The sequence below is a fragment of the Psammomys obesus genome, unplaced genomic scaffold (genome assembly GCF_907164565.1).
Source record: "Psammomys obesus unplaced genomic scaffold, mPsaObe1.curated_primary_1811, whole genome shotgun sequence".
In the NCBI taxonomy this organism is placed as follows: Eukaryota; Metazoa; Chordata; class Mammalia; order Rodentia; family Muridae; genus Psammomys; species Psammomys obesus.
Window position 1 is genome coordinate 3,340,765 of NW_026590503.1, and position 25,175 is coordinate 3,365,939.

The window sequence follows — 25,175 nt, forward strand, 5'->3', positions numbered from 1 at the left end:
TGTGTGTGTGTGTGTGTGTGTGTGTGTGTGTGTGTGTGTGTGTGTGTTGTTCTCTTTGTTTCTAAGGTATTGATTTCAGACCTGAGTTTGATTATTTCCAGCCATCTGCTCCTCTGGTAGGTTTGCTTCTTTTTGTTCTAGAGCTCTCAGATGTGCTGTTAAGTTGCTAGTATGAGATCTCTCCAGTTTCTTTATGAAGGCACTTAGTGCTATGAACTTTTCTCATAGCGCTGATTTCATTGTGTCCCATAAGTTTGGATATATTGTGCCTTCATTTTCATTGAATTCTAGAAAGTCTTTAATGTCCTTATTTCCTCCCTGACCCAGCTATCATTGAGTAGAGAGTTGTTCAGTTTCCATGTGATATATCTATTTGATGTTCTGTAAGCTTCTTGTACATTTGTAGGCATCTCTTTAGGTTAGGAACATTTTTTTTTTTTTTTTTTTTATGATTTCGTTGAAGATATTTTCTGGGTCTATGAGCTGGGAATCTTCTCTTTCTTCTATCCCTATTATTCTTAGTTTTGGTCTTTAGTGTCCCAAATTTCCTGGATGTTTTGGGTCAGGAACTTTATAGATTTAGCATTTTCTTTGACCAGTGTATCAATGTCTTAATCATATCTTCTGTGCTATGTCTTGTGTTCTGTTGGTGATGCTTTTGTTTGTAATTCCTGTTTTCCATCTCCAGGACTGCCTCTGTTTGGGTTTTCTTTATTGCTCCCATTTCCATTTTCAGGTCTTAAACAGTTTTATTCATTTCTTTCTCCTGTTTGCTTGTATTTTCCTGTTTCATTAAGGGGTTTATTAATTTTCTTCACCTGTTTGGTTGTATTTTTCTGTGTTTCTTTGAGGGGTCTATTCATTTCCTGTTTAAAGGCCTTTATCATCTTCAAAAGATTAGATTTAAGGTAATTTTCTTTCTCTCCAGGGCTTGCTGTATTAGGATAGCTGAGTTCTGGTGGTGCCTTATTGGCCTAGGCTTTGTTCAGTGTGTTTTTATGCTGACCTTTAGCCATCTGGTTGTCTCTGCTGTTGCCAGGCCTGGTGGTCCCTGCTGGCTGTTGACCTCTGGGATTGCAGCCAGATTTGGGGCCTGATAAATGTCACTTGGAGGGCCCAGGGAAAGACTTCAGCACTGCTGGGTTTGCCTGGAGGAACTCAGTGAGCAGCAGATTGGGGGAGGAGTATCACCTGGTAGTCCCTGATGGCTGCCAGTCTGTCTGATTTCAGACAGAGCTGGGGCCTGGGAAATGGCATGTGGGTGACACTAGGCAGACCTCAGCACTGCTGGGTTTGCCGGGAGGGACCTGCCAAGCCTGTGTGCAGGCTTTGGTGTGGACTTGTTTTCACCTCCTCTGGGTAAATACCAAATACAATGGCTAATAGTGATTTTTAACTTGACTGGCTCTACAGTTGCTTATGAGATAACCCTTGGGGGATTATGTAGGTTAGGTTACCCTGTGGGCATGTCTGTGAGAGAGTGTCTCCTCATTGGTTGAGATGGGAAGGCTTCACTGTGGGTGACACAATTCCATTGGCTGGGGCTCAGGTTGCATATATGAGAGAAAGCAGACAGTTTGAACCTTGCTCTCTCTTCCTCTACTTCCTGACAGCAGATAAAATGTGACAAACATCACAGTCCCTGTTGCCATGGCTTCCCTGATGGGAGGGACTCGGTCATGGAGATGTGTGCCTAAGTTCCTAAGTTACTTTTGTTAGATATTTTGTCATAGCAACATGTAAAACCACCAAAGAACTTGATTCTTAGATTGCTCAGTGAAAAACTGGCAACTGTTTTTGAAAGTAGCTATGCCATCTGCATCCTCACAGGCAATCAGTAAGTCCTGCTGCTACTTACGACCCTCCCCAGCACTCAGCATGACCGTTGCTGTAGTTGGAGTAGTCTTTATGGTGTGACTTTCCATGCTCATCTGCCATCTGTGAGTCTTCTTTGGGAAACTCCTGTTCAAGTCTTTGGCCCACTTCGAAGTTGCTTGTTTTCTGGTAGTTGAGTTTTATATATTTTGATAAAAGGCTTTTAGGAGGTAAGAGTTTTGTGAGTATTTCTTCTATTCTGTACTTCTTTTTATTCTTTTAACTAAGGAAAGCTTTGAAGCATTTTTAAGCCAATCACTTTTAACATCACAGTTATGTTTCTTCTCTCTGTACCATATTTATATTTGTACTTTACACATAAAAAGAGCAAGCTACCTTTTATTTCTTTACTAACCAGTTTTTGCCCTTTTGGGGAGATGTTGCTATGGAGAATGTTTGCAATGATAGGTACCATATGGATTTTGATGCTATTATAAAAGGTATCTTTTTTCCAACAGAGAAAAGAACATACAAAATTTGTTATATGACTTGGGCTCTTAAGTTTTCTTTACTGACGCTATAATAAAATACCCTGAGAAATTCACCTTAAAGAAGAAAGTAGTTACTTGGCTCACAGTCTAGGTTATAGTCCATCAAAGCAGGGAAGCTGCAGTGGCAGGAAATGGTCACGCTGTGTCCGCAGTCTGAAGAAAGCAATAGATGCACACGTGCCACAGCCCAGCTTAAGCTCTCCTTTTCTTAAATCTGGGTTCAGCCCAGGGATGGTGCCCATTCACTGTCAGTTGATGTAATGAAGACAGTCCCCCACGGGGACACCCATAGGCCAGCCTGACCTAGATCATCCTCAGTGAGACTCAGGTGGTTCTAGATTGTGTTAAATTGACAATTAACACTAACCATCCCACGACCCAAAAGATACCTTTTAAAACATGGCATTTTCCAACTGCTAATACATATGAATCCGGCGTTTTTGAAAGTTCTGCATTTTTAAACCATACATGATATTGGCAGGAGGTGGGTCTGGCCTCCCCTTCCTTCAAATGCTTCTTTTATATAAAGTGATAAAGCATGCTATAACTGAGGCATGCTCTCTTTGTACTTGAGGTCATCTCTGGGCACTGTGTAGATGGCATGTGCTCAGTGGTGAGGGAACAATGGCAAGAAAAGTCTACTCCTGTTCTGTACAGGACAGTTATTCCTCCAGGTATTTCTAGCTGTGGTTGTTGAATCCATAGATGAGTACAAAGGATGCAACTCATGCAAATACATCGCTATGGAAACACTCCCTTTCCCTTTGCCATCTGAGCATCATGAGCGGAGCTTCAGCGTGCGACAGTGTGGAGCTGCTGTTTAGAAGGGCTGCACCTACCTGTGGATCCTTTGCATCCTGTGTGCATCTCCCACTGGGAGCTCTGTGACATCTCTCCATTGTGTTCTCATTAGCTTCTTCCTAACCTCAAACTTGGTTTTTCTTTCAATTTCTGTACGGGGGTTTGATTTCAGGTGGGTTTTGTTTGTTGTTTAAGTATATTTCTGAAAGCAGTTTGCAGAAATTTTGTTCTCTTGGACTGTCTTGCTTTGTGCTTTTCTCAGCCATGGGGAGGGGCAGAGGGGGAAGAGTCACGCCTGAAGTACTTTGATTTCTTTAATTTCATCCTGCTGTAGCTATCTGTATATGGAGTTTGAACCTCCGATTCCCAGATGCTTCTCCTGTGGTGGATTTGTGCCTGTTTAAGCTGCTTGGTCTCATGTTCGCCGGCACTGCTGTGTTCCCAGTCTGTGCACTGCACCTTCCAGCCTGTTTGGAGGATTCTGTCCTAAGAATCATGTCTTCTTTTCTGGAGTGCCTGCTTGAGTTTCTCATCTTCACAGTGCTCTTGGTCAGGCAGCATGTTGACCTCCCTTCTAGCCCTGTACATCTATTTCCTCAGTGATGAAGCAGCTTTTTAATGGCACAGGATTGGTGTTCATTTCTTGTTTTTCTTCTTAGTCTTTGTAGTCTCTATTTGCTAGAGATGCTGAAAATTCTGGTCCTGGCTCTTGATGTGTGGCCTGTATTAGTCTTGTGACTTTAGGAGAGATGTATGTGGAGAGATTCGGGTCTTTAGACCTGGAAACACCCCATATTTTTCCACATAAATGCTGATTGCATTGCTAAGGTGTTACTTACAGTGGGTGCTCTGGGCTTTCACTCTCTAGATGGAATCCTAACATCAGTGAACCACCGAAGTCCTCTTCAAGCCATTGAGCCAGTTGCCACATCTGTCTACAAAAAGCAGAGTTTTGTGCTTTCACCCATTTCTACTCAAGAAGGTATAGGATCCCTCACACCCATAAAATCCTTCAAGCAATGGTTGTGTAAAGCTTTATCCTTATTAAAGCTACTTCCTTTCATTTTGTTTCTGCTTTCATTAGAAATGGCGGGTTTGTCATTTCACATCGCTTCCCTGGATGAGAGTGGGGTTCTCAACATGTGGGTGAGTAGGAAGTGTGGGGCCATACATACAGCTGAATGAAACCACCAGGGAGGAGAATGGCACATGGCCTGGGGAATGCATCGGGGACAGAGCAGAACAAGACAGTAAGACCATCTGTTCTGTGAAGGCCTTTGACCTTTGGGAATGTGTAGGAAAATCGTAACAAGACATTGACACTAGAGGACATCTAGGACTTTTACAGGGATGCAGATGAGGTCACTGAGCAGAGCAAATACTAAGATAAAATGATGAATAAGTTTAAGTTATTCTAAAGCAAATGACTAGTCTTTTCATGAAGGAGTTATATTTTTAGGATCTAATATAGCATGTTATTTTGTTATAGCTATGCTTTGCTTAGGTTGTTTCTAGTTACAAAATTTATCAGTATTAATTTTTTTAATATTCTGTTTTTAGGTGGTTGTTGAGTTACCAAAAGCAGATATCTCAGGTTCAATGAGTGATTTAGGTAACTATTGAAGTAAAAATTAATATTAATTATTGTTTGCTAAAATGAACAGAGACTTAAGAAACCAATACCTGCTTTGAAAAAATAAGTAATTAACAACCTGAAAAATGCACATCAGAGTTGTATGTTGTATACCTTATCAACTATTGGATGGGCATCTCATTAGCTAGAGGTCTAATTACATGTTTCTCTCTGTGGGTGCTGTAAGTTCTCTTCATCGCTGGCATTCATTCTGCCCTGTTGACATACCTTAAGGCAACTGTCTTCTTCATTGTTTTTTTTTTTTTTTTTTTTTTGGTTTTTGGGTTTTTTGTTTGTTTGTTTATTTGTTTGTTTTCAGTATACTTCAGGTTTCTGGGTCTTAAGTTCTTCATTTTGGGCTTTTTCTGTAGTTATGGATTTACCCAGTGCACATGAGTGTGTCAAGTGTGGCTCTCCTCAGACTACTTGGTGTGGGTGATGACACAGTATGCTATAGTGTCCCCTGTAGAGCAGGAGAGCTATGAAACACGCTAAAGTCTTCTGTGGTTTTCTGTTTTCAGTGCTACTTGTTATAACTTTCAGTTTCAAGAGGCCTCAGACAGTTCAGTCCAATTGAATTTTGTGGTGTAGTTTTTATACATTTCAAACTGAGCTTTTTTACCCTGAATTCCAGCTGATAATTCTTTAATGACAAAGTCCCCTCTCATCTTATTTGTGTCAAGGGTCTATCCCCAGATAGAACTGGAAAAAAAAAAAAAGGAAAAAAATCTGAGATTGACACTGGCTTAGCTCCGGGTCCTCAGTCAGAAGGCTCTTCACCAAGCAAGAGCTGATCGCTCTTGTTGAGGAGCCATTCGAATCAGTTCTTTTGTGGCTGTGTTTGAGACCAGCAGCAGGCCTGATCTGATTACCTCCATGACAGGAGCACTGTAAGGTGGTCCTGAGAGACGGGCAGGCAGTCATGTGTAGCTGCCCTTCCTAGCAGTGAGCTGAAGAAACTCCTGAGTGCTTTTAATTCAATTGCCTTCAAGGTTCTGGATAACACCCAGCCTAGAATATGGGTTTCAACACACACAAATTCTTCCCTCTGCAGTAATATACAAAAAGAAGAGACCAGCATTAGGACAGACATTTAGTAGAGACGGTATGCAACTGAAGCATCCAAATCTGAGAACAAGGAAGGAATGGAAAATAAAGCCAGGCCTGGGAACTGTAGTTCCATGGTGCAGGAGCGAAAAGTAGAGAAGCTGAGGAAGCGACGCTAGTCAGCCAGTCAGCAAAATCTGGAGGGTTTCCAGTGATGGCTTTGAATGACAGGCGCCTTGGGTATTTACAGCACAGGGTTTGGCATTTTGAACTCAGTGCACGGGATGCACTATTCTCACCAGTCTGAAATGTGTGAGCAGCTGGACTGTGGCCCCATGAATTTCTGATTTTGACCTGCAAAATTTTGACTCTCCTCTTTAGCCAAGGCACAGGTACCTCAACAGTTAGAGGGAGTCCTGCCTGTTGGTTATATTTTAGCATTCCTTCTAGTTATAGATGCTTTAACAAGAAAAAAAAAATGAACCTAGACAACTGTGGGTAGACTGTGGTTTAGCTTACATTAAGGTGTGTGTGTTTCCGGTTTGTCTGGTCTAGGATTGATACCTGGAGGGAGGATCAAATTGGTGCACAGTGCTGTGATCCAGTTGGGCATCAGGTGAGACCCCCTCTGGGGATGAAGCCACTTCCCTCACCCCAGAAAGACTTTGCTTCCTATGAAATGCATGTTCTGATTTTGCATTGAGGACACAGGTTCTTACAGTCAGTTTTTGCTATATGAACTATTAGTAACAAATGTAACAATGTAACAAATACAGTTTTGGATATAGAGCTGATATGTATTCATAAAATGTTTTTAGCTTATAAGCTCATACTACCTGTTTTTCTTTTTTTAAACGTTTTTTATTATTATCATTTATTACAGTTTATTCCATTTGTATCCTGGCTATGGCCCCTTCCCTTATCTCTTCCCAATCCTACCCTTCCTCCCTCTTCTACCCCTATACCCCTCCCCTAGTCCACTGATAGGAGAGGTCTACCTCCCCTTCTCTTTGACCCTAGCCTCATCAAGGCTGGCTGCATCATCTTCCTCTGTGGCCTGGCAAGGCTGCACCACCCAAGGGGAGGTGACCAGAGAAAGCCCCTGCGCTCCTTACCTGACTGTTTTTCATCCAGTTTTTTTGGTTTGTTTTGGTTTGATTTGGTTTGGTTTTTCAAGACAGGGTATCTCTGTGTAGCCCTGGCTGTCCTGGACTTGCTTTGTAGACCAGACTGACTTCCAAGTCAATAGAGATCCACTTGTCTGTGCCTCCCAAGTGCTGGGATTAAAGGCATGTGCCATCACACCTGGCTTCATCCAATTTTAATTTAGACTTAAAGTTAGTTTAACTTGATCAAATCAAGTTTCAGGAACTGGAAACACTGAAGTAAATTTTATTCATAAATTTACATTCCTAGATAGGCATAGTATATACTAGTAATCCTTGAATTAAGTAGATAAAAGCACGAGGATCAAGAGTTCCAGGCTAGCCTTAACTCCATACAGAGTTTGAGACCAATTTGGGCTGTATGAGAACCTGTTTCAAATAAATAAGCAAATAGAAATACCAACCAACAAACAAAACTATATTTGTGCTTTTACTCATAGAACTTAATATGAAGCTGCAATTCTTAATGAATGCTTCAGTAGTAATAGTATTTATATATTCCATATTGGTTTCCAAAGTCATATATTCCTTTATTTACTCAAGGCTGTATTACTCATTACAGATATTACTCATGTCTGTATTCACTGTTACCATGTGAATTACCCTTGAAAAATCTTTGAACCTGTGTCCTTTTGATCACACAGAATTCAGTGAATACAGATATACTAACAGATTTCAAATCACTTGACTGAAATAGAATTATGACAATGAATCAAAGTCATCAGAGCCAAACATACGTTATAGAGCCAGACATACATGCTGTTCTGCGAACAGTGCACCTCAATACAAAAACAGGATCAACCGGTACACTGATCCGTGCTGCGCACATCTGCAGAGCATCTGTAAGGCCCTCCCTGCCCTAGACTTCCTCACTTCCCTCCATGCATTGTATGTAGTTCCTCCAGGACTCAACCGTGTACTCTTCAAAGTGAAATAGCTAATGTATTTCATGCCATGTTCCCCTTCAAAACTCATAGCTGTGTTTTTGCAAGATCTCTTGGACAGGATGAGTGAAGGCAGACTGGATTATGAGAGCTTTGAATCCGTTGTCTCCCTCCCTTGACTAGGCTGGAGTGGCAGTCCGGACTGAGTGATGTGTTGTAAGCATGAGCAAATGCATATGGAAGCTTGAAGGTGGGATGGGTTGTGTCCAGTGCGAAATGGAGCTTTTTGAGGGTGTATGTGTGGTGGTTTGATCAGAATAGCCTCATAGGTGCTTATACTTGAATGCTTAGTTACAAGGGCGTGCCGGGGTAACAGCCTGTATGAAAAACCACATGGGTGTGCAGAAGTACATGTGAATTGAAGAGTAGACTTGGAAATTTGGAGGTCAGCCAGATGATTAGGCCTTTACCATAAGCCTGTGGCTCAACCCCTGTATAGTCGTAGGTGTTCTGGGATTGCCCAAGGTGGAGACTTAAAACTGAGACCCCTGCACTATTCCAGAATCCACTGCCCCTTTAGTGTGGGGGAGATGTAGAAAGCTTTACCCCTAGTTGATGGAAAATGGGTACTTGGAAGAACTTGAAACCTCAAGATAGAGGTGGGCTGGGGACCTTGAATTTGGGATGTGAAGATCAGAGTCCCAGGGCCCTTGAGGCACAAGTACAGCTGCCTTCTGGGAAGCTGGGACTTATCAGATTTCCACAGCCATCTGCAGAAGATCACAGCTGTGCAGGAGCTGGAAGCATGGGCCAACAGAAGTAGGATTAACCAGCACTGGTGGGTTCTCCATCACTGTGGACCTCATCAGTCTTCTACTGACTTGCTTTGTCTCTCAGCACCAGACTGTGAGCAAGTGTACAGTCTGAAAATGCTTTCAGAATTTCCAAAACTTCAACCCGTGAGTGGGTAGATAGTAGATTCAACATTCTTGACAAAAGGATCAGTAAACAGTTGGAGCTGCAGAAATGATCGAGCATGCAATACCAGAAAAAGATATAGGAAGCAGAATAGCTGAAGTTGCAAGGCAGTGTGAACTGACTGGCCCCTCATCGGAGGGCGGATGGCAGTACTAAGTGAGTGTGGCTGTTGCCATCCACACGGTGAAAAGCCACGTGTTCTCCTCCGCTGTTTGTTTTTCAGTCTTTCCCGTAAAGATAGTGAAGTGTGGGGGTGCACACAAACACTGAGTGTCAAATTCCTGCCTTCGGATCCTAATCACTTTGTTGTTGGCACCAACATGGTTAGTAGTGTTTTACATTTCATCCTTCCCACCTAGAATTATCTGATAATTATCTTTGTGTCAGATTAATTTACTGTCTGCTTTTGTTATAATGCCTTAATTGTTTTGTCCAATTGTTTATCTAATACTTTTTTTTGACCATTCTCGGTGTTCTTGTAATAATTAGGGATTTATAAGCCACAGTACCAGACAAGACTGGAGAGTATCTCCCAAGATGTTCAAACCTCAGCAACGTGGTTTCAGACCAATAAAAGTTAATGTGATTGATTTTTCACCATTTGAAGAAACAGTATTCTTGGTAAGAAAGTCACTTTTCAGTGATATTATTTGCAATCCAGTAGAAAATTTAGAAAGTTTTGGTCTCTTAGTAGTCTACAAATTAACCATTTATTGGGCTTCAGTGATCTAAAAATGAAACATGGAATATTATTAACAGAAAACTAAATCAAATTGACTCAGAAATTTAACTCTCTTAAGAAATACTTTGTTCATTTGCAGGGTGCTTAGAATTTAATGGGAAGACACCTGTGGTCAGTCAGCTCTGTAGAAACTAATCCAGCCCCACAAACTAGTCATCAGTCCGTTCTGAGGGCCACAAGCCCCTGAGCTAGTTACCTTCCCCCGGACGCCATCCCTTAAAAGTCACCCCGCCTCTCAACATTGCTATTTGAGGACTGTGTATCACATGCATCAGTTGGGAGAAGCGCCACTCAGACCGTAGCAATGGCTCTGTCTGACTGGCTAGGTGTGCAGCTCTAAGACACAGAGCTCTCGAGGCCGCACATAGAGAAGCCAGTTTTCAGCTCACCGTCTGACTGGCTAGGTGTGCAGCTCTAAGACACAGAGCTCTTGAGGCCTCACATAGAGAAGCCAGTTTTCAGCACTCATGATGCCCTTTGTGTCTGAGTCAGAAGTTGTACACCAAGATGGTGTGTTCAGAGACCTTTTGCTTAGTTCTTGTGCCTCTTTCTTGTATGACTTTGCTGTTTATATGAAATTAGGCTTTAAAATATGTCTTGGTTTGTATTTTACTTTAGAATTTGATTTGACATTTTAGTTGATATATTATTGTTTTAGAATTTTATACAAGTATATTGTATATCTTTTTTGAGTATAGAAAGGATTAAAGATTAAGGAAGAATTAATCTTCACTGCATAGGCTAATAATTGGTCTTTCACTAAATTACTGAAGTTTTTTTTTTTTGAGAATTTCAGTTCAAAGGGAACACAAAACCATGCTGTCAGAACAAATAAAACTGTATAACGAGGTGAAGAGGACACGCTCAGTCCTGATGCAGCTTGATGAGCTGGGGTTGATGGGAGAGGGGGAGGAGGAGAGGGAGGGTGGGGATGGGAGGGGAGGAGGGATGGAGCTACAGCAAGGATGTAAAGTGAATAAAAAGAGATGACCTTCTGCTTGTGAAGCCAGCCCCTGCACCCCATGCTGGAGTCCGTGGCACTCAGCTCTTAGACACTCATTTATGTGATGGCTCGTGTCAGTTTCCAGGGAGAGTGCCCACCAGTCTGCTTTTAATGACATGTCTTTATGTTCAGAAAACAAGAGCAGGCCAAAATGGTTTTTTTGTACAGACAAAGAAAGCTAGTACTCTGAAATTTTTTCCTGGGTGTTGAGATTTAATTTAAAAAGAAAGAAAAACATAGGATTTCCACACCCCATTGCAGGCTGGCTGTTCAGATGGAAGCATCAGGCTACACCAGCTGAGGTCTGAGAAGCCTGTCCTACAATGGGACAGCAGCACCAGTGGCCACTCTGTTACTGACCTGCAGTGGTCTCCGACGAGACCTGCTGTGTTCTTAGTCCAGGATGATGCATCCAATATCTATGTCTGGGACCTTCTCGAGAATGACCTGGGTCCTGTGGCCCAGCAGCCCATCTTTCCAGACAGGTGAGTTCAGGACCCATCGCTCTATCATCTCTGCTCTTTCTTAAATCACATGTTTAAGTTTAAATTTAACAGTACTTTTATAGATTATATAGTAAAAAACGCTTTTTAAGGGTAGCTTACTTTTTAAGGTAACCAAATAGAAAGATACACAGAGCTCTCGTGTGTCCTCTGACCCCCAGCTGTCACCCCCTCACTGCCATCATCTCCGTCCAAGAGTCCTCTGTTACAGTTGTACCATACTGACACGCCATGGCTATCCTAGTCCATTTTACGCCGGCTTCGTTCTCAGTGCTCACTTTAGCAGAACTGTGACGATCACTTGAAAAGGCAGCTGTCTCGTGTCTAACCTCAGCGCAGTGGGTAGAGAGCAGTGCAGCAGTCCCTATTGCCGCTATTCTGGAGGGGCGTCTGAGAGACTTACAGGTCCGCCCGTGTCTGAGGGATCTACAGCCTCTTCCTCCAGGTTTCTTAGGTGACAGGCCATGTGAGACGTAAGTCATGGAATCGGACTTGTCAGACCCTGTAGCTCTCTGCACCCAAGGCCCCAGTCCCCAAGCACCCTCTCCACCTGTAGATGAACGAAACCTGCTTCAGTCCTGTTATGCCCCAAAGGCTTTGTTTCCTGGCTGTCCTCAATCCCCACTGGCCCTTACACTCTTCCTGCCTCCTCTTCCATAGGCTTTCCTGAGCCCTGAGGGGAGGGATCTGACAGAGACATCCCAGTTAGGACTGAGTGTTCCAAGGTCTCTCACTCTCTGTACCTTGTCCAACTGTGGGTCTCTGTATTTCTTCCCATCTATTGCAGGAGGAAGCTTCTCTGACGATAGCTGAGCAAGACACTGGTCTGTGGCTGTAGCAGAATGTCATTAGAGTTTTTGTTTTTTTCTTGCAATGTTCCCTTAGCAGATTGGTGGTAGTTGATATTTCCCTAGGTCCCTAGCCTGCCCAGTTTGAGGTTCTTGGCCACCTAGACAGTGGGAGGGCCAGGTTCCATTTCATGGAGTGAGTCTGAATTCTACTCAGAGTGGTTGGTCACTCCTGTGACTTTCGTGCACCATTGCCCCAGTGTATCTTGAAGATGGTCACCATTGTGGAGTGCAGGGCTTGTCTCTGTCGCGTGCAGAGTTCCTTCCAGTGCCCTGAACACCAAGTCCTAGGGCTGGAGTCTCGACGTGGGCGCCAGCCTGACTTCCCCACATTCAGTGAGGTGTGCAGATGTTGTCTGCAGCAGTTGGGTCTTAGCATCCGTGTGTGGACACAGAAGCCTGTTCAGATGTAACCCGATCAGGGCACCGGACATTTCCTCTGGTGTGAAGAGGTGTCTGGTTGGGGCTCTGTCTCCCTCTTTCCTTAGTGACTGCAGTTTATATTTCCTTCATATATGTATGTATTTAAAGAAGTTTCTGCTGTATTAGTGAGGGCATGTGGATTCCTCAAGTTGACCTTAGTTTTAGCTTTCCCTCCCCATGTCCCCTGCCTTACCCCTTTCTTCTCTCCTTTGTTGATCAGACAACTTAGGAAGAAGCTACATTGTTTCCCTAAAAGTAAAGAGGAGTATAAAAGTGACCAAAAGCAGATTAACAGTTTGATAGAATGTAAGGTATATGCATATGTATATGCATATATATTGATATGATCTGAAAAAAATTAAGAATCCCATTTATTTAGTTCTAATGGTAGGCAAATTGGCATTATTCTAACTAAATATCCACCAAGAGAACTGACTATGGTGGCATATGTGTAATCCTGTTTGAGAATCTGGGGCAGGAAGATTATAAATTTGAAGCCAGCCTGGGCTTATAGGGACTTCCTGACCAGTTTGGGCTACCTAGCCAGACCTTGTCTTAAAAGGAAACAAAAAAATATGTCACTATCTGAGCATGGTGGCTCATGCCCATCATCCCAAAACACAGGAAAGTGAGGCCGGAGGCCCACTAAACTCCAGGGATTAGAGCCTTTGCAGCATATGGGCCCTGGAAAGAAAGCAGTCAGCAGTCTGCCAGTCACTCCACCTTGAGGTTCCCACATAAACACTTCACATCTAGAGAGTCTGCCGAAAGCCTCAGGGGGCCGGAGCAGAAGGGTGGGCACTTTGTGCTGGTCTGGGAGGATCTGAGTGGGGACAAGGCTGCCTTCAGGTTGTGGTGGCGGAGCTACGGGTGGGCTGGAGCCTTGTGCTTGGCGTGGCAGGGACAGTGCCATGGAGGAGGCCGCAGGTGTCAGGCCTGGCTCTCACTGGAGCACATGGGGTGGACCCCGCTCACGGGGCGCCGCTGTGGGAGGCCGCATCTCAGAGCTGGCCTCAGCTGGTTTTGTAGGCTTTGACAGTTATTCAACTGTCTTGAGTCTGTGCTCTGAGATACGGGGAAACCCCCACACGAGGGCTCACCCCACTGCCTGTGGTCGGCAGGCCTGCTGAGGCAGTTTAATGGCCCCACTGCTGGAGGGAGGAAGGTCAGGCGGGGATGTCGCCCTGCTGGGGAGTGGTGGAGACATCTGCAGCTATGCATTCTTTGAGCTGCCGATCAACAGATCCTTGAGTTGCAGATATTTGTTTCCAACAGACTTTCATATAATTTTTGTTCTAGTATTTTGTTTTAATAGTTTTTATTTGTTCTTCTATTTCACATCTCCCTTGAATATAGATATTTTGAAAGATTGAGGTAACAGAAAGTCACATACTTGTGGACTGACTTTCCAGTTCCTGTTCTCTCTCACCTGTAGTCTCGTGGCCATGACTATCATGGGGGAACCCGAGAAGACCAGCGGCAGCTTTGTGGCTCTGGTCCTGGCCAGGTCCTCTGGCACTGTCGACATCCAGTACCTGAAGAAGTGGTGGACCACCCCAGTGGCAGATGAGCACAGCCAGCTGCATCTGCTTCTTCAGAAATGAAGATTTAGTATCGGGAGAAGGTTGGGTACCTAAGACTCGATTATAGGATGGATTACTATCCCTGTGTTCATGTGCATTTGTGTACATAGAATATGTATATTTTGTACATAATTTGTTTTAGTAGAAGAGTACTTTGGTATTCCCAGGAAATAAATCACTATTTTTAATGGAAACAGTGAACATTTTAGTATATACTAAACTTCAAAGGAAATACCAAGGAAGCCCAGAAAGCTTGTCCAAGAGTATTTTTAGTTATTTTTGGAAGAATTTAAAAACACTGTCACATTTGTTACTGGATTTTAAACAGTCCACTATGAAAAAGTACTTTAATGGACTATTTTCTTAGCCATGCATCAAATGATGTACATATATCTAAAGTAAGTAAAATTGCTCACTTTGGAGATGACCTCCTCCAGCCTTCTGTTTTTCAAGTTTTCTTGAACATGAGCTTTTGGTGTGATTTGAATGGCAGTCATAGAATTGCATCAGACACATTTTCCACATGCTTTAGTATAAAAACCATCTTCATATAGGAATAATATCAAGTAAATAAATTTTCTTGAATATGGAGTAATAGGGCATGCATTAATTCATTTGTGCTGTTGTAACAATTTATAAATATTAGAAATTGGTTTCTCACAGCTGGGGAGACTAGACATCCAAAGTTCTGCTTAGGCTATTGTCAGCCTCGAAGGCAGCACCGCGCAGCCACATACTCACATGGCAAGGTCATGACAGACAGGGTTCTGGTGTACCCCTTTCCCTCTCCAGCAGCAGCACAGTCCTCCAAAAGCACCCTTTGCTGATACTGTTGCCTTTCTGTTCAAGTCCCAGTTTGTGGGTCGGAAGGGCACACGTCAGACCACACAGGTGATCTCATGGGAAAGCTGCTGTGTCTCGCCAGTAGATCTGTAGGGAATGCAGGCAGCACGCTTAAAGCTCTTTCTGCACATTCTGAGCCAGAACTGGAGGGTCTTGGGCCTGGAAGGTAGCTGAAAAAGTCTGCCGCCTACATCTGATCCCAGGGGGATATATTGTTACTTCCAAGTCACTGTATGCTCTGACTTGCTCTTTCAATTTCTGTGTAACTACCCCCAGCAGCCCATCCATCTTTGCTTTCTTTTTCATAGTGTTGACTCCAAGCTACTTTGTTTATCACAAAAATGACAGAATAGTTCAGAGAGGCCTCTCAATCTGTAGAAGCTTGGCTGTGAAGACAAGCTTGCTCAGGCCTGTGTCTGTGAATATGTACACGTGACACTCAAGAAAATGTACAAGACGCACATGCAGGCTACATGTATGTAGCAGGTACATGCAGCAGGTACATGCAGGTGCGCAGCAGGCACATGCAGCACACACATGCTGACTCGGTCAAGTGCTGCTGTGGTTGCCTGGTTTCTCTCCACCAGATGGCAGTGGGTCTTTATCCCTGTCACCCTGGCCACCGAATCACAAGAAGCAGTGGGCAGCTGCAGAGACAGAGGAACATAGTAGTAGCCTCCACGGCTTGGCAGAGGGAGGGCTCTGAAAATGGGTTGATAGAGGGCATGTTTATGTCATTGGCACAGTGCCTCTGAGTAAGTGGGTGTTTAGCCAACCCATGTTAAACAAAGGTCTGGAATCTCCTCTCTGCAGCTTCATAAAACTCATGACTTGATTGCAGATGAGGGAGTGGGGGAAGACACTGGGCTCAGTAATTGGTCTGGAAGGTTTAAGATGGATACTGTTGATAGGTTTCTTAAGTTAGAATCAGTATTCCTCTCTTTGGATCTTCTTGTGTCTCAGTCTCTGAGTCGTAGATAGTCACAGTGGTTGACAGTGGCCTCCATCCTTTGCCCGACTCTGCTGGCTCTAGATGGCTTCCTGGTTGTGTTGTGCTTTTGAATTGTGTAACCCAAGCGTAGCATTATTTTCAGTGTGCCATTGTGTGGATGGCCGACTCGTCCCCCAAATATTGGCAACACCTTCCCATAATTAGAAGGAAACAGAAGTGTGATTACACAAGTGATTGCAGCCTCTCACTAAAAAGAAAACAACCAACAAAAGCTATTACCATCACCACCAGCAAAAACACAACACCCCATAACATCTTAGGAAAACCAGTAGAAGATGGACTCTGCCTCCTGTTTTAGCTTCCCCTGGCCAACGTCTGTATAGCTCAGTGAGGTGGTGTGAGCCTGCTCTCGGTTATGCTCCTGTTATCTGCTGTTGATTAGATCCCCATGGGCGGTGACACTCCCAATTAAACTTTTGCCAGAAAGAATCTTGGGGACTCTTGTGGCTGGAAAAACCACACTGGTGGTACCAACTACAGAAAATCCTTTTTTTTTTTTTTTTTTTTTTTTTTTTAAATACTTTGTTGAGAACATCTGTGACAGTGGAGGACAGAAGATAATTCTAGCCTGTGGTTCTGTATCAGAAAATCTCCCACTGGCTGGCGTGTACAGGATCCTTTCTAAGTGTCTGGAAAGGTGCCTATTTGAGGGGAGAGCCACCCCGGAAATGGAGGAACACCCCTGCTTGTGTTTGTGGGTACAATTCAGAGGGGTTTAGCCAAAGGGAAGACTCACTCTGGGACATGGCCACGTTACCCCTGGGGCTGAGGGCCTTCGAACCAGGTGAGAGTCAGCATTGCTTCTCTCTGCTTCTTGGCCTCTGCGGTTTGAACTGCTCTACTGCGTCACTCCGTACTCTCCTCACACTGAAATGAAGCAGAACAAACTCTCCTCTCCTTAAGCTGTTCTCCCCTGGTTTTTGTGCAGTATTTTGGTCATTGTGCTGATAAATTAACGTAAATTCCTCTGAGGACGCTGGGGTGGCTTGATGAGGGAGATAGCAGGCCATGAGGCCCGTCAACAGAGGAATAAGCTGCTGGAAGAAAGGCCGGCACCACCGAGGAGCCTGATGGAAAGCTCAGTGCTAGAGGAAAGGTAAAAATAAAAGGATGTTTCAGAATTTTTGGCATAATGTATTTTATTTTCTGTTTTGCTTTGAGTAAGTTGAGTGTTTATAATTATCCCGCTTGTGTGATAATGTTGATATATCTCTTTCAGCGCTTACAAGTTCTTAGTGGTTTTTCTGGGGTTTACAGTGTCACGTTTCTCATGCTTAAATCCTTACCCTTCCTCCCAGCACAGCTGTGCCTTTCCTTCGCTGAGTGTCAGAGGTAGCCGGAGAGGCACTAGTAAAGGGCCTCATCTAGTCCGGGACTTGCCTCCCATTCTTCTCAAGACATCTAGGGCTCAGGGGATTGGCTTGTGGGATCTTCGCTCTTCAGCATTCTGCTTAGCGCCTTGGCAAGCCCTGCCTTGGGGATCGGCCCTCATGTGCGGCTCAGGCACGTTGGCAGGGCTGCGGTGTCTCAGAGGAACAGTCTCTGGGCCTTTCCCCTTCCAGTGTGGGTTCCTCTCACCCCAGCAGGTGCCTGAGGTGACACCAGTGAGGTGTCTCTGGTGACCTGAGGAGTGAAGGGTGGCCCTGGTAGTTTCTTCCCCCTACACAGCAGCCCCTGTCCTCACCAGCATCTGTGGGTGCCTCAGCTCTAAAGGGGCATCCACCAGAGGGTCTAGGCCTCATGGCATCCACATGGCACCCAGTCTGCCGACGCCAGCGCTCAAGGCTTTGACCCGGGTTATCTCTGCACATGTGTCCCTGGGTCTCAGTGAGCTTACCCTGACGGAACCTTACTGAGAGCTACACACCAACTGGTTCCTTCTGTGTTCACAACAGAGAAGCTAGTGAACAGGTGAGGAGAATGTATTTGTAAAAGCAGCAGCACTATGGCTTGTCTGTCACACGGGGGCGGCAGCAGCAACCGAAGTCCACGCCTGTCAGACTGGGCCAGCCTCCACCTCAGGTCCTCTTCCTATACTTCAAGCTTGGATGCTTGGTTCCAAAAGCAACAAGAAAAAGTAGGCCTAAAACCCCTCACAATGATACTGTCCTTCTGTCTATATTCAAGGAGGATTCTCCGCATTGACCCAACAGAGGAAATTTTTTATGTGCATCAAAGTCAAATAGCTGAAATGCCTCTTGGCTCAGGAGACTGTCTTAGCAGTACTGGCTGTCTTAGACTCACTGAGTCACACAGAACACCCACTGGACAAGGAGATACACCACAAGTGGTCGTGTGCGAACATGGGGCTTTAAGAAGGCCTCCAGCTTTGTGGTCCTGACACGAGGCTTAAGCAGCAAGGTGTGTGTGTGTGTGTGTGTGTGTGTGGTGTGTGTGTGTGTGTGTGTGTGTGTGTGTGTGTGTGCACACGCACAGTCTTGGTCTAGGTGTGGTTTCATCCATCGCTGACCCGTCACTGTCTCAGCTCTGCCTCGGTGGTCTGACAAGTTGTCAGAACTTTGTGAACTCTCTTTTTGGGAGACAAGGTTCTCCTTTGGCTGTCATCAGGCTTCATTCCTTTCCTTTTTCCTGTATGAGATGCCAGTTCCTTGAGGATCATTGCCTCAGTAGTCTTGACAGCTAAAGGAGCACAGCTGTGTCTTTGGGAAAGTCCCAGACCTTACTCACCCATAAATGGGACCTCTGTGTCACACCTCCTTCTGCCAGGGACATCACAGAAGAGGGGCAGAGATGGTAAGAGTCAGAGGTCGGAGAGGGCTGGGGTGAGACACTGTCTTCTGGACTTGACAAGACCACTGCACTCATGAGCTCACAGGCCATGATTACTTTCACAAGACTTGCACAATATTAAGCCACACACGGACATTTAGAGTGGAGGGACCCATAAGCCCCTACTCCTAGCTAGGCCACTATGACAGCTGAGGCTTGCTAGGGATTGGCAGTTTTCTTTAAGGATCCGGCACCTGGGAGGTACACCTGTACCAGTGGATGCCTCACTCCCGTGGACGTTTGGGCAGCCATAAGTAGACTCTGGGGACCTGAGGACAGCTGTCAGCAGATGTCAGGTCTGCTGTCACGCAACTTGGACTTCACACCTTCAGGACGGAGAAATCTTTTCTAATTAGAACCATATCTGCATCTGTGTATATGGTGTGTATACACAACTATGTGCAAGAGTGCATGCATGGCACATGTATGGAAGGCAGAAGGTAGTTATGAGAGTCAGTTCTATCAAACCGGGCACTGTGCTTCCATGTGGGCCTCAAACGCAAGTTGTCAGCCTTGGCAGCAAGTGCCTGTGCTCACTGAGCCATCTTGCTGCCCCACCCCTTTTTTATAAGCCACTACGGTCTGAATGGACTGGAAATGCCTTTTTTCTTTTTTCTTTTCTTTATTTAACTTTTCTTTTTTTCCTTTTTTTTTTTTTTTCTTTTTTTTTTTTTTTTTGACACCAGCTTTTGCTTAAATTCTCAAGCTGGATCCTCACCACCCAGTAAGTACCCAGCATCCCTGCTGTGCAGCTCAGGAAAGCTTCTGTTGAAGGACCAGGAGGAAGCCGAGGGGATGTACCCCGTCCTTAGCCCTCTGTGTTCTTCTGCTTGAAGGACACACACCATCACTGCCCGCTCAGCCCAGCAGCCTGACAGGCTCATACAGACGGTCATTTGGGCTAGCTACCACCCACTCCACTTGCTAGCTCTTGAAGGCCTCCTGGGCAATGGAAACTAGCCCCAGGGCAGTTGGCTGCCACTGCAGGAACTATCTAGCTATGGAGTCCACGCTCTGGACTTGGAGGCCACCCTGCACGTCCAGGCTTTGCCTGTTCAGCTTCTAAAAGCTCAGCCACACCCACACCTTGTGGGAAAACTTGAGGGAAACCCTGGCCAATATCAAATTCAAGATAAGAAACATGCTTAGAAGGCTTCACCCACCTGACAGGTGTCACCAGGCACCAAAGCCTTTTGTGGCCACACATGTATTTTAATGTTACATATATGCTGAGAGCTTGCTTTTTCAACTCCAGGCTGCAAAGTAAAGTACTGATGCTATCCTGGCCAGTGGTAGCACACGCCTTTAGTCCTAGCACTTGGGAGGCAGAGACAGGCAGATCTCTGAGTTCAAGGCCAGCTGGTCCGAAGAGGGAGTTGTTCCAGGACAGCCACAAATACACAACTAAAAAAAAAAATTGTGTTGCAGGATATTTGATCCTATTGTGAACCCCACAATTGTGAACTGTATCAACCCTGCCTTAGCCTGGCAAAACCCAAGAGCAGCCTGTACTCAGGGTGTTTCTTGAGTGTAAAAAGGTTCTGAGTGTTTGATCAATGTGCTGCCCTGGTAAGTCTCTCTAGCTTCCCTCCTTCCTTTTTCTTTCTTTCTTTCTTTCTTTCTTTCTTTCTTTCTTTCTTTCTTTCTTTCTTTCTTTCTTTCTTTCTTTCTTTTTCTTTCTTTCTCTTTCTTTCTTTCTTTCTTTCTTTCTTTCTCTTTCTTTCCTTTTCTTTCCTTTTCTTTCTTTCTCTTTCTTCTTTTTCTTTGACTTGACTTTCCAAATGTCTTAAAAAAAAAAAGACTGAGTTACTTGAACACACTTTGGTTTTTATATGTAAGTACCTGTAACTTGACTTTTTGCATTTAACAGACATTTGAGGAAAAATTATAAAATGACACAGTGTAATCACATTTAGCTTTAAGAGTCATGCTGAGGCAGCGCCAGCCCTGAGACTGAAGTCCCCAAGGTCTCTGGAACCCCTTTGTGGAGCAGCACGTTGTATCCTCTTCAGCAGATGGGAAAGACAGTTTCCTTCATCCAGTCAGCATACACCCACTTCCATCTCTCTGACTGGATTGTGTGGTATCTTTTCTTTAGCTTCATTCTGTCTAAACCTAATCAATTGTTTGCACATCTCTCATTCCCGATAGCTTTGTAAATTCCTTGTGAGTAGAGGTCATTTCATTACCACCCCACCTGACCAGTTTGTACACTTAAGCCTCATTTATGGACTGTTTCTTAAGGTAATCTGTTTTGTTTTGAAAGCTGTCCATTCACTGCTGTGTCATCAGGAAACTGAACTATACGGGGTATCTGCCTCTAAGCACTATCCCAAGTTCTGCTGTGCCGCAAATTAAAGCTGGAATGTACCCTTTAGTCTTTATTTTGACCATGTTCAAATTCACACCATTCTCTGAAAAATGGTGTGTCAGTGGTTGCTCAGTGCACTGAGTGCAGCCCTTGGCTGCTGTTCTCAGAGAGTGACACTGTGCTGTACTGGCTGTCAAATACCCCAGGAAACACTCCCTGTCTGTATTTCCAGGGCACATGATAGAAGCCAGAAACACTGCTTCCGTTCCTGGCACCCATGGAGTGAGATGTGTCTATCGGATGCGTGTGAGAGGTCACATGTAGTAGGCAGAGCATCCATGAATCAGCCCACATCCTCCCCAGCCTCCTCAGAACCCATTCCAGCTGCCACAGGGACAGCTGGTGCCAACAAGAAGGCACAGACAGTACAGCAGCAGCAGGTGGCACTGAGGCTGGGTAAGGGAGGCCCCGGTGGGCTTGTTCCTCTCCCATGCTGCCCACTGGTGGCACTGTATGTATCCCATGATTCCTAGTGATCAGGGCCTGGTCCACACCCGGGAAACACAGACATGCAGATGGCTTTCCAGAGGAAACCTGTCAGGCCTCTCTTCCCGCAGTATTTTTGATCTTTTGAAGGAAGCCCCATAGTTTTTGATGCTGGATGTGTGAATGTGCCTGGCTGCCAGCTTCTCTTTTGCTGCTTTTCTCACTGTCTCATCTTTTTAAAGGGAGTAGTCATCCTAATTGGACTGGGGCAACATCTCGTGGCTTTGATTTCATTTCCCTGATGACCAGTGAAGATTTTCAGTTTTTTTTTTTTTAAATATGTCCATTGGTCATCCATATATATTTTCTTTTGAGAAATGTCTATTAAGTTTATTCCCCTTTTTAGTAGAGTCATCATTATCACTGTTCTATTCTGTTGTGTGAGCGCCATGTGTACCCTTGAAGTTAATTCCTGTTGAATGACAAGTTCACAACAGTTTGTCCCACTCTGTAGGCTGCCTCTTCACTCTGTTGATTGTTTCTTTTGCAGTAAAGAAGCTTTTTGGTTTGATGTAATCCTGTGTTTATTTTTTGCTCTGGTTTCCTGGGCTCTTATCCAGAAAAATCTGTGCCCACTCTGTGGACCTGAAACATTTCCCCAGTGTCCTTTCCTAGTGGTTTCATAGTTTCAGATCTTATGCTTAAGTCTTTAATCCATATAAGTTGGTTTTCCTTAGATGCCTTAAATTTTTTCCCACGGGTATGGGTGGGGGTGGCTTTTAAATTTCTAAAACAGGGTTTGTAAACCCTAAGCCTTATTCTAAAGAAACACTTTCCACCTTTATAATGCTAAGTGTTGGTGTCCTAGGAGGATTCTCCCTGTGGCCAGCAGGATCTTCCTCAGCAGCATTTGAACCAGGAGCACATTCTGGCTCTCATCCCTCTAGCTCTCCTCTGAGGACTTCCTAGGCCATGAATCCAGAGGACACTGCCTTCAGTGCTTCTCCCGCTTCTGACTGCCTCGGTGCAGGGCGAGGGGCATCATCTTTTCTCATGTGAAATGTAGAACATAGCCCCTGTCCTGGGTCAACACTTAGGGCAATACTAGACATTTGTGTGTGTATGACCTCACATGGTTCAGCCTTTAGGAAACTGAATTGACTTGAACTGAGCTTCTCTGCTTGTATGAATTAGTTTCTCATGGAGATTAGAATGAGTGCCTTTTCCCCAACATGATGGCATTATCTAAAGCTATAAAATAATAAAAATGCCCACATTCTTGCTTGAACAAAAGTACAAACCTTAATGCATTAAGAGCTTATTAAAAGCAGGACACTATAATATTCCTTTAAACGGTGTTCATTTTTTAAATTGTAAGCATAATAGTTGTATAATAGAGATAATTGGATAATTGTAGATAATTTAAGAATGAAAGAAAAATACATCATTACCACCCAAGGAGAAATATGCTTCGTATTATCAAATGTTAGTGTCTTTTAAACATATGCATATACATCTATAAAAGTAAAATCAGTGCAGCATATCAGTACAGTAAGTCAGTTGATGTAGATTTGCTCACTGTGTTAGGATATTCTGGTCTTCTTGGTGACATTGGCTCCCTTCTTACATGGCCTGAAGAGAGCTCTACCCATGACTGCATCGTATTTGCTGAAAGTCCTCTTTCTTCCCATGACACTAGGTTTTCTGAGTTACAGAGACAAAAGTCCTCATTCTAAAGGACAGTAAGTGATGGATTGGCTGATATTTGGGGTTTGGTCTTTGAAGATAGGATAAGAACAGAGAATAAGTTGTTTTGTGTGATCTTGTGTAGAGTGTACAGCTTTTAAAAGGGGATTTAGAATGTCTCTTTAATTTTCATAGGAAAGAGATCATTGGATAATATCGGGTCAGGAGCCTCATTGCTTAGGCTGATGAAGCATTTTTCCTCAAATTCTTTGGCACAACTGCCCACACCATGTCCCAGATACTCAGTCTCTTTGAAGCAGTGGGCCCTCAAGTGGCTCTCCAGAAGAAATGAGCTCATATGGGTCTACCTACCCTGTGGCAGCCTCAGGGCTCTGCCTGGCGAGCGCTCCAGTTCACACACATCCGCCATAGAAGGACATTGGCTGCGTGCTGCAGGAATGAGCACTGTATTCTCAGCTGTGGGGTGATATCCCACCTCTCTCTCTGCTCGGTCTGATAAACACTGTTCTTGAATCTGCTGTGAGCAGGTACTGAGCTGAGAGTTGGGGAACCAAAGACGGTTAAGAACTTGTTCTGGCCTCTTGGTGTGGGTGGGTAAGCCAACTCCGGCATAAATCAGAGGACCTGCCTACAGAAGTATTTTGTTTGACCTTTGCAGTGTTTTATAAACGTTTGAATAGTTTCCATGGGACACAGCCCTGAGTTCCCCACAGGTCTCCCATACCCTGCCCTGTTTCTGCTGGAGCTGGTGACCTATGAAGTCTGCTGTGACTGCAGTCTAAACACTATCCCCTGAGACGCCACAAGCAGAGGGCTGGCTCACTGGAGGTTGAAGGTCAGACATGGAAATAAACATGCATGGTGGATTTGGTGTCGCCTAGAGGATTGGAGGCTTCGGCAAGCATGGGGAGCACTACCCCCAAACCTTCCTGGGAATGTTGTGGCAAAATTGGAATAGACCACATTTCATACTTAGCTTGTTAAACTTGACCTGTGCCGTGGGATTCCTAAGTGACCTTATGTTAATGGTTCCTGATGGTTGGTGGGACTCTTTGTACAGTGTGCCTGCCCATGTGTCAGTAGGCATTACCAGGACCGACAGGCTGAGATAAACACTGAGCATGTGCAACTTTTGTTTTGTTCTTATATATTAGGAGCATAGAACTTTATTGTTGAAGAGTAACAAAATCTTTCAGATAGTCCCAAAACAAAACATAGAAACCAGAAATAGCTACAGCAACTGTTCTTAACCTGAAGCTCACAACCCCCTTGGGGTCGAACGACTCTTTCCCAGGGGTCACAAATCAGGTATCCTGCATATCGATATTTACATTACAACTCATAACAGTAGCAAAATTATAGTTATGAAATAGCAAGGAACGTAACTTTATGGTTGGGGTCACCACAACATGAGGAACAGGTCAAAGGGTCACAGTGTCAGGAAGGTTGAGAACTACAGAGTAACGGGGAAAGCCTTATGGTCACTGGGCTCTGTGGGATTCCCAGCACTGTGTGTCCATTGGGGTGTATCTCCTCGTGCTGTCAGCCCTGGCCAGGAGACTCCAGACACGGCCTCTCTGGTAGGAGGCTCTGTGTTTGCTGCCAGCACTGTCGCCTGCCATGTATCCCACTGAAGAGCATCTCTTCTACCCTACACTGTGGGCTCACCACTAATTCTACTTTCTTTCCCAGGGATAGTAGCATTACAATAATGCTTTTAAAACATTACTCTCCCTGGCTTATCCACATGAAGGAGCCTGGGTGTGAGGTCACCTCCCTCTCCATATGTTCATGTAAAACACACTCACACCATACTATGTACACCTCAGCTTCTATTTCTCCTTTGTGTGTGTGGCTTGCTGGATGTTGAGTCCTGAACCATAGCTCTCTTGCTTGCCACCATCTGCACTTTCCACAGCAGTTGGCCTCTCTCAGCTGTCTGGTGATTCTAATGATGTCCTAAGGGTGTTCCTGGCTCTCCTCAGCGTCTTCCATTACACATTACCTGTCCGTCAAAAGTGAAGGCTTCGTTGTGTCCTCCACTTCCCC

General features: G+C 44.6%; 1 protein-coding gene across 1 annotated transcript in view; it reads left to right on the top strand.

The window, feature by feature from the left end:
* Dync2i1 (dynein 2 intermediate chain 1) overlaps positions 1 to 14,562 on the top strand; it is a 55,493-nt gene extending 40,931 nt beyond the window's left edge. The window contains exons 15-22 of the mRNA XM_055607567.1: positions 4,036 to 4,149; positions 4,252 to 4,313; positions 4,728 to 4,779; positions 6,403 to 6,463; positions 9,099 to 9,198; positions 9,365 to 9,496; positions 10,882 to 11,105; positions 13,830 to 14,562. Coding sequence (XP_055463542.1) covers positions 4,036 to 4,149; positions 4,252 to 4,313; positions 4,728 to 4,779; positions 6,403 to 6,463; positions 9,099 to 9,198; positions 9,365 to 9,496; positions 10,882 to 11,105; positions 13,830 to 13,998 — 914 coding nt within the window. The 3' untranslated portion in view covers positions 13,999 to 14,562. The remainder of the gene's footprint in view (positions 1 to 4,035; positions 4,150 to 4,251; positions 4,314 to 4,727; positions 4,780 to 6,402; positions 6,464 to 9,098; positions 9,199 to 9,364; positions 9,497 to 10,881; positions 11,106 to 13,829) is intronic.
* The last annotated feature ends 10,613 nt before the right edge of the window (positions 14,563 to 25,175 follow it).